Raw genomic sequence first — 19267 nt, 5'->3', positions numbered from 1 at the left:
GTGAGTAACTTTATTGTCTTAAAATCAGCAATCAAAAGGAAAACACAGGAAAGTGCTTATGAAATTAGTGTTTAAAGTGTATCTAGTGTTAAGGTACTTAATTCACTATATGTATATGTGGAGGCAGTGATCGTCATTATATATACAGGGTATCTGCTACATTTTAGATTTTCAAATTCATGACTTTCCATGTCCAAGAATTTTTCACGACTTAACGCAGTTACTATTTTCTCCGACAAAAACACAACAATAATTTTAAAAAAGCATTATAAAATTTTTTTCACTGAAATGATACGTATAACCAAAACTGTTATACTCGGCATCTTCATATTTATAGATTTTAAATTTAAAAAATGGAGTAAAGAAAGAGTTGAAGCAATAAAATAGCTTAAACAAAATACAAAAGCAAATAAATTTTTTTTCCTCTTTTTTTCTACAGAATTACATTTTAAAGATATCTTTCTTGTTCATCTAAAAGGTAAGAAATACTCGTGATTTTTCTGTTCTCATTTCGAAATAAAAAAATTCACCAAGGACTGGCTTGCTTCAGCTAAAATTTTAAATTGATAAAACTAAAAAATAAATAAGAACAAAAATTCTGAAATCACATAAGTTTAAAAGATAATTCGCTCTAGAAATTTCTTTCTTTCTTTCTTTTTTTTTTTAATTTTCAGAAAAAACACCATAATTTTTAAAGAACACTATAAAAACATGTTTTATTTTAATCAAATATGACTGTGAGTGGGGATTTTGTTACAAATTCAGATATTCGGAACACCATTGGGGGAGGGGGTTTAAGTAAAAATTTGATTTATTAAGTAAGAATCAGCATATTCAAAATGGCCATATTTAAAATATACAAATCATAAAGAAAGTCCCTTAATGGAATCAAGACAACATTCTCTTCATCGAGAAGTTTCGTTAGCATGAATGATATCTTCAACGGTTAAGACTGGGAGGCCCAAAAGGGCACCCCCAGTCGCCACAAATTTAAAATTGAAAGTGAATGAATTTGTTCCCAACGGACACAGCAGCATGGAGAAGAGATCCAAGATTGGCAAATTATCGAAAGATAGCATAGCCAAAATAAAGCCCATAATCAATATTGGATTTGAAAATACTTTGGTGATTGCGAATCGCCAACAAGACTAAGAATTATTATAACCCTGTAACATATTTGTGGTAAGAAATTATTAATAAAGAGTTATAAATAGATTTTTGTTTTTGATTAGGTGCGGCAGTGAATGAATGAGTCTACATTAGTAATGAAATAAAAAGTCAGGCGTTACATTGATCGATAAGAAAAGAATAAAACATTTTAAGTTCGCTTTTATAAAGATTAACTCATTGATTTAATTTAAATATAATTCAATTAAGAATGCTTAAAAAAAGTATTTTAAAGTAATTAAAGATATTTTAAAGGCTAGGAAATATGAAATACCAATTATGGCATCATATTTTTAATACTATTAAAAAAGTAACACAATAGAGATAAATAGGTAACGAAATATAGATTTCTGAGAGTTCTTCAAGAAAGTTTCTAAGAGAATCACATTACTATCCTAAAAAGCAGGTGTGGCAAAAATAATGTTTTTTTTTTGAAAATATAAAATAAATTTTTAATTTTATTTCATTAAAAATTTTTTTTAAACATATACTAATCAAAGTTTCGATAAAATATATATGAATCCGATATTAAAAACAATGTTATACCTTAAGTACAGAATATTTCTAACTAAAATGGTTAATATAATTATATAAATAAAATCTAATTACTGAAAATACAAAATCTTAGTGGTTTTAATTCAAGCTCAATACTTTCATGAATTGGTGAAGACAAACACACAATCATGAAACAAAGAATAAATTAATTTAGATCAAGAAATATAAACAAAAACAAATGTATGAATTGTTATAAGTTATTCTTTACAAAACAAGTTACGTCTTTTTGTGCATTTTATTATAGTATAAGCTATGTGTTTAATAAGTTTTAATACATTTGAATTTAAACTAAATTGGCATAATAAAAATATGCTCGCTAAATAGCAAATTATTTTAAATACACAACTAATGGAAAATTATATAACAATTGAATAACAATTTACATCTATCTCATTATCTTTCTGAATAAAACCTTCAGTAGCAAATGAAATCAGACTTTTAGAAGAAAACAAATTACAACCTGCATAAATTATAGTAAAATAAATTTCCTATACAAGTCATCCTAAATAATTTTAGAAAAAAAAATCAAATCATTTCTTGATAAAATTAAAGATGATGAATAATAATTTTACATGCATATGTATAATAATACTCAATATGAATCCTATATGAACATACACCGATGGATCAATAGTGGGATGTCCCAATATTTTAATATTTCTCCTATATAGGGCCAATATCAACCTATATACACTAAAAATAGAGAATAGGAATAATGAATATTATAAAATATCTGGTGAATCTGAGAACTCTATATAGGGCCGATATTGATTGTAAAATATTGTGTGAATCGGACAATTTCATATAGGGAATCGTAATATAATGGAAATTTGTACCCTTATTCATAGCTGCCAACATGGATATAAAAAATATCCAGTAGATTTTACGATATTTCATAATTGTTGCATGATATACTAAATATTTTACACAAAGGGTATTTTAGGGATTTTTAAAGTCATTAAAATAGAAAAAAAAAAGGCAATATTTTCCAGTTACGTTTAATCATACTTGAAATGTCATGTATTATGTTTACTCATAATTTCTAATAGTAATAGGCATTTCATTCATCAAAGATAGTCAAAGAGAATTTTTTTGATTAATTTAAAAAGAGAGTTCTGAATAAAAATAAACTGAATATTTTAGAACAAAAAAAGTTTTGAATTGATTTCTATAAATGGGGTTCTCTTCAATATGCATTAATAATACTGATTTAAGTATTCAAGCAAGCAAGCAATAATCTGTACAAAAATTCCATTTCAATAGTAATTTTTTTAGGAAACTTACTCAATTTTCTAAAATGTAAAAAAGACCAAGAGAATTTTAAATTAAACCAGTAGACCAGGAAAAACTGGCAACATCCAGTGGAGTTGGCAGCTATGCCTCATTGAGCCAAGATTCGTGAATATTGGTTCAAAGTTATTTGGCTGCAAGGAAGTTTGATTCAAATCATGTCTAAAAAATTGTATTAAGCATACCGAAAAACTCGATGACTTTCTCGTGGGATCCCAGCTTGTTGGTAGCTTTGCAGGTGTAGAAGCCGTACTGCCTCTTCTCGGCAGTGATGATGCGGAGTGTCGTGTCGGTGAACTCGTCCGCAGTGGGATAGATTGATATCTGGTAGTGCTGGTTATCATTCAATTGCATATTGTCTTTTATCCACACAATGGAGGGAGAAGGAAATGCTTCCACGTGACACTCCAGGATCTGGTCAAATTGCAACGCCTGGCCGTAACGAGGACGCTCGATAGTCACGAAGGGGCGAACTGAAAATAGAAGAAAAAAACTTTGCTTTCATAAAACTTTTAGCGAGTTGACATTTTGTTAATGTGTTGCATTAGTAATGTGTGCCTTTTTTTTTGTCGAAAGTTGTTTTCAAAGAAAAACTGTTCTAACTCTGGTTATTCAATGTACAGTGAAACCTGTTTTTGTGCGATCCTTTTTTATGCAATTTTATTTTTGCGCGATTGGTTTTGTGGAATTTTATTTCTATGCAATTTATTTTTATGCGGTATATGAATCTTAGCGGCGTTAGCACCAGTTTAATGTTTCCTATCAATGTGCATATACATGTTGTGGACGAACACTGATTACGTGGTCTCCTTGACAACGATGTATCTGGACTGCGCGATGCTCTGTTTATTTACTTTCATTAGTTCATTTATTACCGTCAACTCGATTTTCCCTTCTGTTTAAAACTTATTCTGCACTAAACAAGTTGAAGTAAATCAGTAAAAAATTGTCTGCTGTGTTAAAATACTTAGTATTTTAAAATTAAACCGTTATTTTTATTTTGTAAATTCTCGTCTGCGTGTATCTCAAATACTATACACTTCGTATTCAGAGTTTTATACACGATTCATTTGATTAAGGATTCATTTTATAGTGAGATTAAAGGTAAATAAATTAATTACTTTTGTTTCTATTTATATGTAGTTTTTATAATTCTATTACAGCAGATAAAATATATGCAGAGATCCAGATTTCGAAAAAATTGGAAAAGCATTTTCTTAAAATAGATACCAATGCGGAAAGAAGCTTAAAATTCCAAAAAGAGCTGAGATCATGCATGTCTCACTATCGTGATGTTTACAAGCAATTGACCAGTCGACTGTCGTCACAAAAACTGATCACTGACTTTATGGTACCAAAAAACAAATCAATTGAAATCCTATCTTCAAGCGACGAAAGCGGTTTTCAACCAATTCATTCCAAGAAGATGCACGTTTTGGATTACGATGAGTAGCAGCAAACTATTTAACGTATAATTTTAAAACTTCTCTATATATATGTACAATGAAGAATTAAATATTTTTACTATTTCTTTAGGTCTAATTTAATTATTGAATTTAATTGAAAGCATTCTCACATATATTTCATGAATCATCGATGTATTTTCTGAGTGCGACGTTTTTTATGCGGTCCCTATCCACCGCATAAAAAAAGTTTTAGGTTGTATATCATACAAAGTTGTTATTATATGTAAGAATTTATAAAATTTTTGAATATTTTTTTTGTACGATTTCTTTTATGCGGTCCCTATCCACCACACAAAAACAGGTTTTACTGTATATGCATAAGGTAAAAAAACTACCAAAACAGAGTAGCTAACAATCAATTTTTCAATTTGATGAAAAAGAATTAATTGCATAAACATTTATTTAAATGGAGTTTATAGTTTGTCTATTTAAGAGAAGTCCTACTACAAAAACTATTTTTTAGAAAACTTTTGATGCTTGTTTAACTCCTGATTTTAATAAGTTCAACCATATAACCACTGTCACAGACCGTGCTTTGGCGACTGGCCAGATAGACAGACTATAATTATTAGTTATAAAATTAATTACTAAGTAAAAAATTATGTGGGGGCAGTAGTTATCGATAATGTCGACTTTCATCTATAAAAAGGTACTCCAACAGAGAATCAAGTTAACATGCCCTACGTACAAGTGAATTGGAATTGTATTTTTGTAGTGGTAGATACACTACAGTAGTCCCCCGCCAGAATTATAGCTGTGATAGAATTGGATGAATGGATACCACTAGTTGATTCCTTGCTGTTTTGTGAGAAGCTGAGAGAGCTGTATTAAAATCACTGTACTTTTGAGTGCTAATCGTGAGAGATGTTTTAAGTTCATGTTCGTGGTCGCTCTTATGTTTCCTTTAGCAGTCGAGTGAATACATTGTACGTTATGAGTGATTAAGACTGAGTAGCAACAGCACAAGAAGGTGGTTAATGTTGCCGTTCACAAGTAGCAAGTCAACTGTTCAATGTGGACCATCCATAGAAGTAGGCGTGTTCAGATCGAAGTGGGTGTTTCTGTCAAGATAGGCGTGTTCAAATCACGTCCGGGTCTCCAATGCAGGGAGAAGAGTTATCGACTATGTCAACCCTCATCTATGAAAAGGTACCCAGACATAGAATCGAGTTAATGTGCCTTATATACCAGTGAATCGGAATTGTATTTTTGTAGTGCTAGATACACAACATTTTATATTATTATTTATATCTGTACATACAAAAATCAAATATCTGTCACATAAAAATCAAAATTCATAAAATACAATGCAAACCATCAAAGACTCACATTCTATCTCTAATCCAATATTTCTGCGAGCACCTTTACCAACACCGTTATCTGCTATGCAGTAATATGTGCCCCTATCATCCTTTGTGATGTTAAAGATGGTAAACTTGCTGCCGATGAACATTGCACCACCCGTCGGAAGAAGCTCATTGTTTTCTCTCCTCCAAGAGATTCGGGGCTTCGGATAGCCAGAAGCAAAGCAATGCATATCCACTGTTGATCCCGTACTCGTGATCACAGATCTGGTGCTGTTGTCCGATATGACAGGTGGTACTAAAAAGAAATTTAAAAGGATGTCAATTGAATGACAAAGTTGGAAAAATCATAATTTTTAAAAATATATATAGTAGAGTCCCAATTATCCGAGTTAATGTGGATCATGACTTAACTCGGATAACGGAAAAACTTGGTTAAAGCGAAGAGTATAAAAAAGGAAAGAAAAAGAGTAGGTATGAATGTAATATATTTAACAAATACAAAATTTATACGAGTACACCATACACAATTCATATCGTAATATGTAGCTTACTTAAAAACACTTAAAGAGCATACTTTACGAGAATTAAAGTGTTTTTACTTAAAAAAGTCCTTAATCGTTATTTGTTTTTCATTACTTTAGCCCTTTCCGGAGCAATGTTTCGCCTTTCTTTTCAGGGATAACAGGAAGGCTGGTATTGCCAACACCTACTAGAAGGTCAAGACCTGCTGGCTCAACGATTTCAACTCCGTGACGTCATGAAGAGAAGGCAATAGCGTCTGTAGCTCTAACATAGGAACGCCATTGACGAGAGCAGTTTACACGTGAATGTTGCAGCAAAATTTGATTTTATATCGAAGATTTAAAGAGATATCGAAGTAAGTAAAAGTTACTATTTTTTTTATGAACGTGTTATGTTTGATTTCAATAGATTTTTCTCCAATATGTTGTAATTTAAGTTTGAAATCGGATTGAAAGCACGTATATAATTTAACTTGCATTGGTGTTATGTTGTGAGACGTTATTTGAGTCTCTAATGTATTTATATGTGTTATCTGATCTATTTCCATTTGAATTATAAAATAACATAATTTAGTATTCAAATATAAAATTTCAAAAGCATTCGATTGTATTTTATATTCATACTTCATGAGCTAAAGCATCTTAAATGAATCTAAGCGATTTAAATAGACTGCTCAAGATTTTAAGTAGCCCTAGAATTGTTTATAAAATATACATTTCAATAAATCGGTTAAAATATGTTTGAATTATACATTTATATTAGCATATTAAAATATATTAGTTACAATCCAATATGTTTTACTGCTAAACTTTTTAGTGTTTGTAAGAATAAAATATGCAATCTCTTGAAATACTAATACGATGTTTGTAATGTTTTGTACATTATGTATGTTAGATTAGAGATTTGTATATATCTTTCTCAGTAAAAATACTAAATAATTTGAAATGTAGAATTAGCAGTTGGTATAAGTTTACCAATATTTTAAAACTACTTTTCACTAATAAACAAGAATTACAAAGAAATTTAAACTGTATTGGTGATGAAAAGTAGTTATTTTTAACTCTAATGAAATTATATTTAAACAAATTTTAGTAAAAAAATACCATATGTATTTATCTGAAGAATGCTGATAGAAGTTACATTTGTTTATATTTAGCTATTAGAATTTTAAATTTAAATATGCCTGAGAAGAATTTTAATATTGAAGAATTTCTAAATGTACCAATGTTCGGGGATAAAATTATTAGTTTTTAATTCTATTTCAAGATTTGGTGTCATTGTTAACTTATAGTTCTTCTAATGTGCTGTTAAAATACTTTTAAGTATTTTAAATAAAGAAAATTTTAGTGAATAAATTACTTAATTTAAAACTTTTTTTAGAGATTGTTGACTACATTTAGCAGAACTTTGTTTTTTTTGAACCAAAACTTTAGAAAATTTATTTAAGAATCTGTAAACTAAGAAAAATATTTTTTAAGATATTATTTGAAATGTAGAATTACCAGTTGGTTTAATTTTAGCAATATTTGAAAACTACTTTTCACTAATTATTATAAACAAGCATTACAAAGAAATTTTAACTGTTTTGGTGATGAAAAGTAGTTATTTTTAACTGTAATGAAATTAAATTTGAACCAATTTTAGTAAAAAAATACCTTAAGTGTTTATCTGTAGAATGCTGATAGAAGTTACATTTGTTAATATTTAGTTATTAGAATTTTAAATTTAAATATGCCTCAGTAGAATTTTAATATTGAAGAATTTCTAAACGTACCAATGTTCGGGGATAAAAATATTAGTTCCGAATTCTATATCAAGGTTTGGTGTATTATGTTAACTTATAGTTCTTCTAGTGTGCTGCTGAAGTACTTTTAAGTATTTTGAATAAAGAAAATTTTAGTGAATAAATTACTTAATTGAACACTTATTTTAGAGATTGTTGACTACATTTAGCAGAGCTTTGTTTATATTAACCAAAACTTTAGAAATTTATTTAAGATTCAGATAACTATGAAAAATATTTTTTAACATATTTTTTGGGAAGTAAAACAATTTTTTTAAATTTTCATTATTCCAATGACAAATTAAGGTAAGTGTTGATAAATTAATATTTTAGTTTCAGCCACGAGTCTTAATGTCTGTTTATTTTTCAGGCTTCAAGCATGATTTATGCTTGTTGTGTTCTCTTGTGTGGAGGGAACTATGATGATAATCACAAGGTATTTCGTTTCCCCCAAGACACACAACTGCAGCAATTGTGGTGTGATTCATTTATGTAAAAAATATTTAAAATTTGTATTTAACTTTTAACTAAGAATATTTGTTTAAATTAATAAAGATTTATTATATGTTTAAATTAACAAGGATTATCACTTTTAAAATGCTTTCCTTAAGTAGATTGTTTTTCATCACCCCTTTTAAAAATAAATATATAATTATCATTGTGAATTGTAAGATGATTAATAGGATGTCTTATATCAAGACTTTTAAAAATAAATATTTAATTACTAACATAAATTGTAAAATGATTAATAGGAAGGTCATAGGAATTTAAACCTTCAATTTAATCTAATGTTTTTAAAGTTTTAAAAATGTATTGTAAACAATAGTCTTTTTTTCATGAACTTCTTGTTTACTTTCAAAACTTTTCTTAGTCTTAATTATTGGGTGATGTAATGCAACAACTTTGCATTATTTACATTATATTTTGTGGTATATTTCATCAGAAACTGCAATTTTAAGAAACTACAATTTTGTTTTTACTAGTATATATTTCTTATTATCCTATAAAAATAGTTAAAAGCTCCATAAGTATGAGATATTTGTGTGTTTTTCTAAAAGGAAAATTTAATTGGTAATTTACTTATAACTCCAGATTTAATTTATAATATAGAATAGTATTTAAAAAATAAGAGGAAAATTTAGATTATGTAAGGACATTTCGCTCAATATTTTATTTAATTTACTATCCTTTTTCATTTCCTTCTTTCGGATAATTAAATTTCTCAAAATCAACAAGTATTTAAAATATGTTGTTACAGGAACAAAAGTGTCGGGTAATTTGAATGGTTCATATACGGTAAAGTATTTAATAACTACTATACAATCTATATTATATAAAACGCTAATATGTATGTATCAATAAAACCGATGACATTTCTTTTAGAACGATGGCAACAGTTTTCATTTTTAACTGATAGGCTTCGGCGCGCAAGAGCACGTAGTGAGCATCATATGTCTAATCGGGAGAATTCTCACCAAATTATCAAAAAAATTCTCACAAAATTATCTTCATCGAATCTGATGCTTTACATCCGGCTTTCAGTACTATTTCATATTGTTTTACAACACATGGTTTTAGCCCTCTGGTGGAAAAGACTTTAAAACAAAACTTACAACATTTACTTTTCTCAACAACTGAATAGTGTGATTAAGAAAAATATGTGAACTGTTTTCAATTTTAAATTAATATTGAAATGCACTGATTTAGAATTTTCTACAGTGAAAAGTTTTCGAACTTCAATGTTCAAAAAAGTATACAAAAGCCAGACGTTAAGAACGTATCCAATGAGCGAGCAAAGCGAGCATCGGATTGCGAAGCAATCCGAAATGAACTGCGAAAGCAGTTCCAGGGGTTGGCGAGCGCTAGCGAGCAGGGGACGAAGCCTCCTAGTCATTAGTAATTTACTGTGTTATTTTTACATGTATATTAACAGTTTTATCAATGGGCAACATTTTCGAAAAAGATTGTGTCATTAATATGCACGGAAAAATACAGTATGTAAGCAAATACTTTGAATTATCAATGAAATTTTTTTTACCAAATTTTTGTTTGCTCTCTAGGGTATGTTTTAAAATAAAATGTTTGTAAATTTGGTCATTTAAAAATATACGACATTTACAATATGTTTTCTTCAGAAGTATAGTAATCTTGAAATTGCAAGTGATGAAATAGTTTAATAAGTAAAAATTGCATTCATTATTTATTTTGGTGTACTTTTTATGCTCCTGTTATTTTATTAAGGGAAGACATAAACAAATAATTTTTGGTCAGTATATAAATTTGATATATTATGGTAGAGCTTTGTAGATATTTTGCATATGTCTTGTATGTTGGGGAGTTATGTTGGGAATCTTAGTCAGAAAAAAATTTTGCCTCTGCACCCATGATTATAATGAAATTAAATTGATAAAGTAAAAATTTTCCCTGGTTCCAATTTTTTGTTCGCTTTATGGGGTTATATTTTAAAATAAAATGTTTGGAAATTTGGTCATTTAAAAATATATGACAATTACAATGTTTTCTTCAGAAGTATAGTAATCTTGAAATTGCAAGTAATGATATAATTGAGTCGCTCAGAAGCCAATGCGGTTAAGTCCAAAACACAAAAATTGAGAAAATTAATGTTTTTTGATACACTAGTTTTTAAAATTCTTGGTTTATTAATTTAATTAGAAAAGTGTATAAAGACTTTTTTCGAGGTGTAAACTCTGCAAAAAAACAAGATATGTACAGGATGAGTAAATAAAAACGTAAGTATTTATTGAAATAATGACAGCATCCTAAAAATTTTAGGACTTATACCTTTTGGCAGCTGAAAAAGATAAAAAATTTATGTAAAAAAATATTGATAAAAGGTGGACTTATTCATAATGGCTTCTGAAGTTATTATACAATATATTCAGAAGCTATTAAAAAAAGGGCTGTCTAACCTAGAAAAAGTAACAAACGAGTAAATCCTTTAATAACTAAGAAGATTATTATTTATTTCATCAAAATTTCCAAAAATCAGAAAATATCAAAAAATGGACGTAACCGTATTGGCTTCTGAGCGGCTCAATTAATGATATATGTTTTAAAATAAAACTTTTAAAAATTTTATTTGCTTTTGTAAATATATTTTCTCCTTACTGATTTAAATAAAGCTTTTGTTCTATATATATGTTTGTGTCATTATTAAAGCATACTTATACTTTATGATAAAATTAATCTTCATATACTTAAATACCTCATTCACAAAGTTTTAGTCTATATCATCAAAGTAATGATTCAGCTTATTTAATAAGTCATATTAAATCACTTTTATCACATGTATACAAAACAAAAGAACATAGAAAGAAATTAAAGGGACAGATGTTAATTTGTCAGTTTACTGCAGTAAATAAAAAAATTTCAGAATAATTATATACATTTGCTATAAATATTTCAAAAGTTTATAAAGGATAAACATTTTTGTGCTTTTTTTTTATAGAATTTTACGTTAAGTGTTTTTTCCAATAACATTTTGTTTACATGAATGTAATGTTAAGTACTAATTTTCAATTCTTAGGAAAATATTTTTATTTTTAATCAATCAATATTTATTTAACATGATTGATTACTCTTAAAATAGTTTAAAATTGAAATTTATCCTTTGAAAAAAGGTTTGGATAAATCTTATGAAAATAATCAAACAAAAAAAATCTTTAAAAACTAATCTAAAATTACTTACTGCATTAATTTACTTATTTTTTATCATGGTTTTAATATAATAAATTTAAAATGAATCTTTGCCTTAATATAATAAATTTAAAATGAATCTTTGCCTTAATATAATAAATTTAAAATGAATCTTTTGATTCATTTTAAATTTATTATATTAAGGCAAAGATTATATATACACAATTATTCAGATCATAAAAAAATTTGGATTCTTATTTTTAGCTTTTAAAAATGAAAGAAACACAATAAAACTAATAAGGAATCGACTATCCTCATGTCTTCACAACCTCCTCTGATCACTCTGAAGGTAGAAAACAGCAATGATCTTTTCTACCTTCTGATCATCACAAACAAGCTCCTAGGCCTTCTACTCTAGGTGGTTATGGTATTGACCTTCTTGTTGTTCTATATCAGTGATTCTCAACCACTGTGCCGCCAAATTCTTAAAATGAGCCGCCAAATATTAGAAATTATACAATAAAAATTATAATGCTTTTTTTTTATTACAAGTAAAGTTTAAATTAAAGAAAAGTGTATATATATATTATAATTTTTCCACGCTTAACTGCGTGAACATCTTTGTCGGCGATTGTCTTGTCTCTGACAATCTCAAAATAAGTTAAAATAAGAAGGAAGTGTTTAAATTGTCTTTGACAATTTTAAAAAATGTTGAAATAAGTAGGAAATTTAATGATTATTAAAATGATTAATTAACAAAGGAAAGCAAGCTAAATATTAACTTTCAAACGGAAATAAAAGCTAATCATTAAAATAAGCTATGCAATTAATTGTTCTTAAAACAAATTAACAAAGGATAACTAACAAAAAAATAAGCTAACAATTAATAATCAGCAAAAAAACTAGTTAACAAGAAATCGCAAAAAATAACAGTTAATAGCTATAGAAAACAAGCTAGCAATTAATAACTAGCAAAAAAAATAACTGTTACGAACTAACTAAAAATCAGTCGAAAGAAATACTTAATCCCTTATAAACGTGCTTTTGTAATACATATTATTTTACTTCACATTCAAAATTATTATCACAAACTATTTAACACAGTGTATTATAGTTAAGTAAACAAATCTTAAACTAATTTTTTTCATTGTGTGCCGTCAACTTCCGGAATCGCTAAAAGTGTGCCGCCCCACAAAAAAGGTTGAGAATCACTGTTCCATATATTCAATAACACTTTTGATAGCTTTTAGTTCCTTTGTATGAGAGATTTTAATACGATGATTTTTATCGTCACTGTCTTTATCATCTTCGCTAGATTAATTTTCATTAGTGATGATATTAATGATAATTTCCTCAGTAATCTTGTGTTATCTTTCAGCTTGTTTTCCCGAGTGTTTGGAAGATAAAACTCAGAATTGTTGGTGGCAGTAGTTTTAAAAATAAACTCGAACAAAAAAATCCTTGCAATATTTGATAGCTCGGTTAAAGTGGAAGCATAGATAATCAGGGCTCTAGGGTATATATATATATAACGTCGTTGCCGAGTAGGAGGATTAAAACAGGTCTTAGGTCGGGAAGGAGGGGTCAGGGAAGACATTTACGCGCTATAGCGCGTAAAATGCGCAAAAAATTGAAATCGGACGCAAAAAAATGATCGCTACGCGTCCCGCGGGACGCGTAAATTTTTGAAGAAAGTTTATAAATTTCCCGACTTTTTAATCTTTGATATCGAAACATTTTAATAAAATCGAAAAATTGGGACGCAAAAAATAAATCTGTATGCATCCTCGGTATAAAAAAAAAAAAAACCCTGTCTCCAGAGTTAGACCAACACATGTTAGACACACAGGTGGGAAACCAGTTCTATGACTCAAAATGTTGACCATTATAGCACTTAGAGGAGATATTAGGGTAGAGAGAGCTAGTCTATTGTTTGGGCTCTGAAAACTTGTTCCAAGATGGGGGTTTCCATTTTGGCGAAAAATTCATAGCTGGCGGTCGCATCGTACAGGAATATTTTCAAGAGTACTAAAGATTTTTTCTCTCTTTTATTTTATTTTGAATGCTTTCCCAATTTTATTCGTGATTGTAAAAGATAAGCTTTCAAATAAAAATACATTATAGGATGTGTGCTACATTTAGTTATTTACTTTTAATTTCTTAATCTTAAAAAGCTAATAACATATTATTTAAGTATGACTTTGCCAGACAATGAAATAAAAATAATGATTTAAACGATAGTTAAAAAAGGCACTAGCATAAAAATTAAAACCCGGAACAAGGCAAAATCAACGGAATTCAAAAAAAAAAAAAAAAAAAAACTAATGATAAAATTTATGAATAGAAAGAATTAATTTATTGAGTGCGAAATTTATCGCGAAAAGAAAAAAAATCAAACATAGTGGAATCAGAAAAACAAAACTGTAATCTGCTTCATAAAATAATCCTATGTTTAAATTAATAAACAATTCTCCTCTTATTTTATTTTTTTTTTGTTGATAAAAACAACATTTTTAATTACTGCAGATGTGATTCCACACCAAGAAAAACCGCAACCAATTGATACCGCACTTCCAAAGAATAAGAATTTATTCAAAAGAAAAAGATTTTATTTTTATTAGTTGATGTCAAATAAATATATTTTTCTTTTTCTGTTCACTGATATGCATGCAATGCATTTTCCCCACCCCCCTCGTAAATCAAGCAGAAAACGAAATCAGCATGCCACACCCTTGAGTTTGATTGACGGCCTAAAGGAAAAAATAAAACATTCCTCCCTTCCCTGCCTTCAAGGTCACAGAGGAAATGACGTTTCTCTGGGTAAACGGGGAAAAAAATTTTCCCCTTCCTTACATTTTCCTCTACTCAACTTCAAGGATGAGTCCAAATTCCGCTTTTTTCATTCTAGTTTAAAATGGTGGGAAAATCGAGCAAAATTTTTCCCGGTTTTCTGGTTTCCCGGTTATCTGGATACCGGATAAATGGTTCTCTACTGTATTTGTTTAAAAATTTATGTAAAGGACCCATTTTTTTTCAAAAGGACCCAGTTTTTTAAAAGTCATGGGTCCCAGGGACCCGGGGTTTTGAAAGCCTAGTGTCTTCCCTGAGGGGTACAAAATTTATTTATTAATTATTAGACAACAGCAGTCATGAGAGTGAGTAAAAGTGAAAACGAAAAGTTGTGCTCCTTGGTTATATGTTACGGAAAATCTTGCAAAGTAAAATCCGTAAAATGTCTTAATTCAGGGAAAGAGGGAAATCTTAGTAGTTGCTATTGGTTTATGAAATAGATCGAATGTTTCCCACACAGAGCAGGGGGAAATATGTCCTGCTTTTAATTAAATGCATACTTGAGCCAAAAATAGATTTAAGAACAGGATGTGGCTTTTAAAAGTGTGAGAAAGTATTTCGATTAGAATAATTAATTAGGATAGCATAAAAAGATCAATTGAAGCTTTTTATGTTACATATATATAAAAAAATTTCTTAATATAAATCTTATTATTTTTTTTTTTAAATTTAAATTACAGATAAGTAATGAATAAATAATTTATAATTATTTTTTGATGAACTCCAGCATCTTATCCTCATGATGTAATTAGATATCAAATGAAGAGTAAATTAGTTTAAATCTGAAAATATTATTGAAAAATTGTCTTAAATTACTCTGAACAGAACAAGTATTTCATCATTATTGATATACTTTAACTAATTTAATAAGTTTTCAAAGCATTTAAACTCAAATAAACATAAAATTAAATTGGTACAATTAAAATATTATTATTAAACAGCAAATTATTGTATAAACAGTTAATGGAAAATTATTGCTTTTAAACTTTCATCCACAAGTCTTTTTTATTATTATATTTGTTTATTTTGAAATATGATATTAATTATATATCGCTTTACCTTATTTCCTTCTCCTTATTTTCCTTAAATCTCATTTTCAAAAAGGGGAAATTAAGCACTTTTTAATAAAACCCAATTAAATAAGCACATTTAAGGGCTTTTACAAAACAAAAATCAAAAATAAGCATCTTTAAGGACTTTTTAAAAACACTGACATCCTGACGCATCATGACAAATGAACTTGAATGATTTTTCGTGGTTTTTACAAGCATTAGATAAGTCTGTTTGAGTTCATTAGAAGCAAGTTCATCAAGTACCCACAACACATAAAATTAACATTCCTGTTAAAACTACATATAAAAGTCAAACAAAATAAAAAGTAAGAATTGTCCTCAAAGAACACTAATGCAACTTACATCTTACATGAACCCACACATTGGCTCGCAGCTTACTGGCGGCCCCTATAATAATCTGGCATTCATACAGCCCAGCATCAATTTCTTGCAGCTTATTAATCTAAAAGTACAACAAAGTGTTAACAAAAGTTTAATATTGTTGGTCTATCAAAAGCTCCAAACAGTAAACATGCTTTAAAGTTATCATTATAAAAACAGGATACCATTTAAAGAGGTATAAGTTACAAATAAGAGAATATGTTAGCAAATATCTTACACTGGATATGTTTTGATTTTAAAAACAAAAAATACAGTATTTATTAATGATTAACATTTTTCTATTATACAGTCCAACTTCCCAAAAGTGAATCTTTGGTTCCCCATAACCAGGAATTCAATATAACCGTTCCGCAAACAATTTTAATTAATGGTTCTAAACTCCCCCCTTTTATTACATATTATTTAAATAAATGATCATTAAAATGAAATACAAAAATGACTAAAAAATAATATATAACAAAAATGTGCAAACTTTGATTTTTTTTTATCTTGCATACAAAAAAATTAGTAATCTTTAGCTGATAAGCAATCCTCAACATCAGATATGGAAACACTTCCCGGCTCACAGATAATTTTTCCTGAGTTTATCTTATTCCGCTTTTTAAACCTGTCTAACTAGACATTCAAGCACATAAAAGTTGCCTTACTAAATCGCTTAGCAAATTCATCGGCTCTGATTTGAAGCATTTGTTCAGATACAGGAAGATTGTGACTTCTTTGAATGCTGAACCAATTCAATAATGAAGCAAACAAGAAAAATACTTATCGCTACATTCCATGCTATAAATGGTTTTAAATACCGGTATACATATTTATTTAGAAGTAGAAATTTCAAAATTATTATAAAAAAATGAAGAAAATAAATCAGTCAATGAGAGAAAAAAGTTTATAATATCCAACTTCTTCTCATTTTTTAGTATACTATATCCACAAAAAATAACATACGTGCATAGCAAGGTATGGGAGCGATTATTTTGTTCCTCATATCTGGGAATTCACTATAAACCGTGTTTTCTATAGCAGGGTTTGACTGTATAACATTTTCAATTCATAAATGTAAAACAACAGTATGAATAAAATAAAAATATATATTCAAATGAATGAGATTATTAAAAAGAAAAAAATGCAAGTTATGAATAGAATAAAACCATTAATAGTGGTAAAAATTCACATATAAGAAAATAAAAAATAACTAATTTTAACCCACTGGCGGTTAAGGAAATGGGCGAAATTGGGAGAATGTTGTTAGACAAATGATAGAAGTTAAAAGGTATGAGGTTCGATTTTCCGTCGTCGATCTCATGCATTCAACTTGCGTCGGTGACGTCATGGTCTGCGGGGATCGGCCAGTTTATTTTCATTTGCTGTTGGTCGTTCTTGCGTGGATCATGACGTCACCTGCTATCTGTATTTAAGCTTCTGTTGAAGCAGATCATTTTGTATTCTTTCTTTTCGTCACTCTGTGTGTGACATTCTTTATTACTAATGTTTTAAATAAACTCATTTATTCAGAAACTTCGTTTCTCTTTTATTGTTGACATGACAAATATGATATTCTGCGAGAATCTCGGCTGTCAAGGTTATGGGCCTAGTTTATGGCATAACCGGGATTCATGTTCTATCGTCCTGAATATCTAGTTTTGCATTAGCCTGGATTTAGCCGAGTCTTTCTCAACTTCAAATGGAGAATCTTAAAGATGGGGGCCGTTCCCGCCCGCCAAATTTGCGAAGTGAATCGTCAGCTTAAATCACAAGTTTGCTGTGGAGTACTTCAAGGTGCTGTGGATTTGAAAAATAATACCACATTTAAGAAAATATGATGCTTCTAAAGAATTTTTCTCCAGTTGACAAAACTAACAGTAAGAATTTATTTAAAGAATTTTAGACCGGAATTTGAAGTCGGCACATCCAAATTTGATGGCTACTGCTAAAGATTACGAAGTTTGGTATCTAGTATAGTACGAGCAGTGATACACCCTTTTGCTTTTAAAGAACCTTTTGAGTTATAATTGTTTCATCATGGAATCTTCGAACCTGCATATAGATTTCCTAAATTCGTCAAATTGGAGTACGTGGAAAGAAAATATGAAAGTAATCCTTATGGACCAAGGAGTGTGGAGTTTTATCTCCAAAACTGAGCCTGCCCTACCTTCAGAAGCAAGTCGAAAAGAAAGTCAAGAATACCTCTGGAGACGGGACAAAGCGTACACGTCAATATTTCTTAGTGTGGAACCTGAATACCGAAGTCTGATCTCGGCGACAATGGATGGTGCTGAAGCTTGGGAAATTTTAAAACAACATTTTGAGCCGACTACGAGAGCGAGAGTTATTCAACTCCTAGACCAGTTCTTCGACCTGAAATACACCCCAGGAGAAGAGGTTGGAATATTCGCTGCAAGATTAAAGAACCTGGTTTCTCAATTGAAAGAAGCAGGACATCCTGTTGACGACCTATACCAAGGATTCCAACTTATTAGATACTTACCCAAGGACTTTCAAGGTATAGTTCAGATTATTTATAGATGGGAGGACACTAAATTTAAATTTAAGAACATTTTAGACGAATTACTTTTGGAGGAGAGTAGACTTAAGCAACTTAATTTTGATTTAAATAATGTTAGTGATATTGCTTATAATGTCAATTCAAGTTTTAATGAAAAGTTAAGCATAACTAATAAGTTTAAATCTGGTTCTTCTAATAGTAAGGGAAATTTAGAATCTGCTAATATTAAGTCTAAATCCAAAACTAGTTGTGATAAATCTAAGATAGGACCTTGTTATCGTTGTAACAAATATGGTCATTTAATATCAGATTGTAAGCAAAAATTAAGGTGTAATTCAAAGAATATAAAGAGTAAATTTAAACAAAATGCAAGTGATAATTCTTATTGTAATGTAACTACAAATGTTTTAGATAATAGTCTTTATATTGTTGAAGCAAATGTTGGCAATGTGAGTCATGAAATTGAGAAAGAAAGTTGGCTTTTTGACACTGCCGCTTCAACACATTTTTGTAATAATTTGGATTTATTCTTTGAATATGAAACTGTAGAAAATGCTTCTATGTCTTTAGCCATAGGTGACATTGAGAGCCCAATTTTAGGTATTGGAAAGGTGCAATTTTTTAATAAGTTAAATGGTAAAATGCACAGAGTAACTTTACAAAATGTCATGTATTCTCCTAAACTTAGAAGAAATCTTATTTCTGGTTCTGTA

General features: G+C 29.0%; 1 protein-coding gene across 1 annotated transcript in view; it reads right to left on the bottom strand.

Moving 5' to 3' along the window:
- LOC107447591 (lachesin) overlaps nucleotides 1–19267 on the bottom strand; it is a 34120-nt gene that overhangs the window by 3481 nt on the left and 11372 nt on the right. The window contains exons 4-6 of the mRNA XM_087153613.1: nucleotides 16013–16112; nucleotides 5808–6080; nucleotides 3198–3485 (exon numbers count right to left, since the gene is read on the bottom strand). Coding sequence (XP_087009739.1) covers nucleotides 3198–3485; nucleotides 5808–6080; nucleotides 16013–16112 — 661 coding nt within the window. The remainder of the gene's footprint in view (nucleotides 1–3197; nucleotides 3486–5807; nucleotides 6081–16012; nucleotides 16113–19267) is intronic.

Source organism: Parasteatoda tepidariorum, chromosome 10 (genome assembly GCF_982258835.1).
Source record: "Parasteatoda tepidariorum strain Cologne lab strain chromosome 10, Ptep-v5.0, whole genome shotgun sequence".
Taxonomy (NCBI): Eukaryota; Metazoa; Arthropoda; class Arachnida; order Araneae; family Theridiidae; genus Parasteatoda; species Parasteatoda tepidariorum.
Note: the sequence above shows the minus strand (reverse complement) of the source record. Positions and strands in the feature narration are given on the sequence as shown.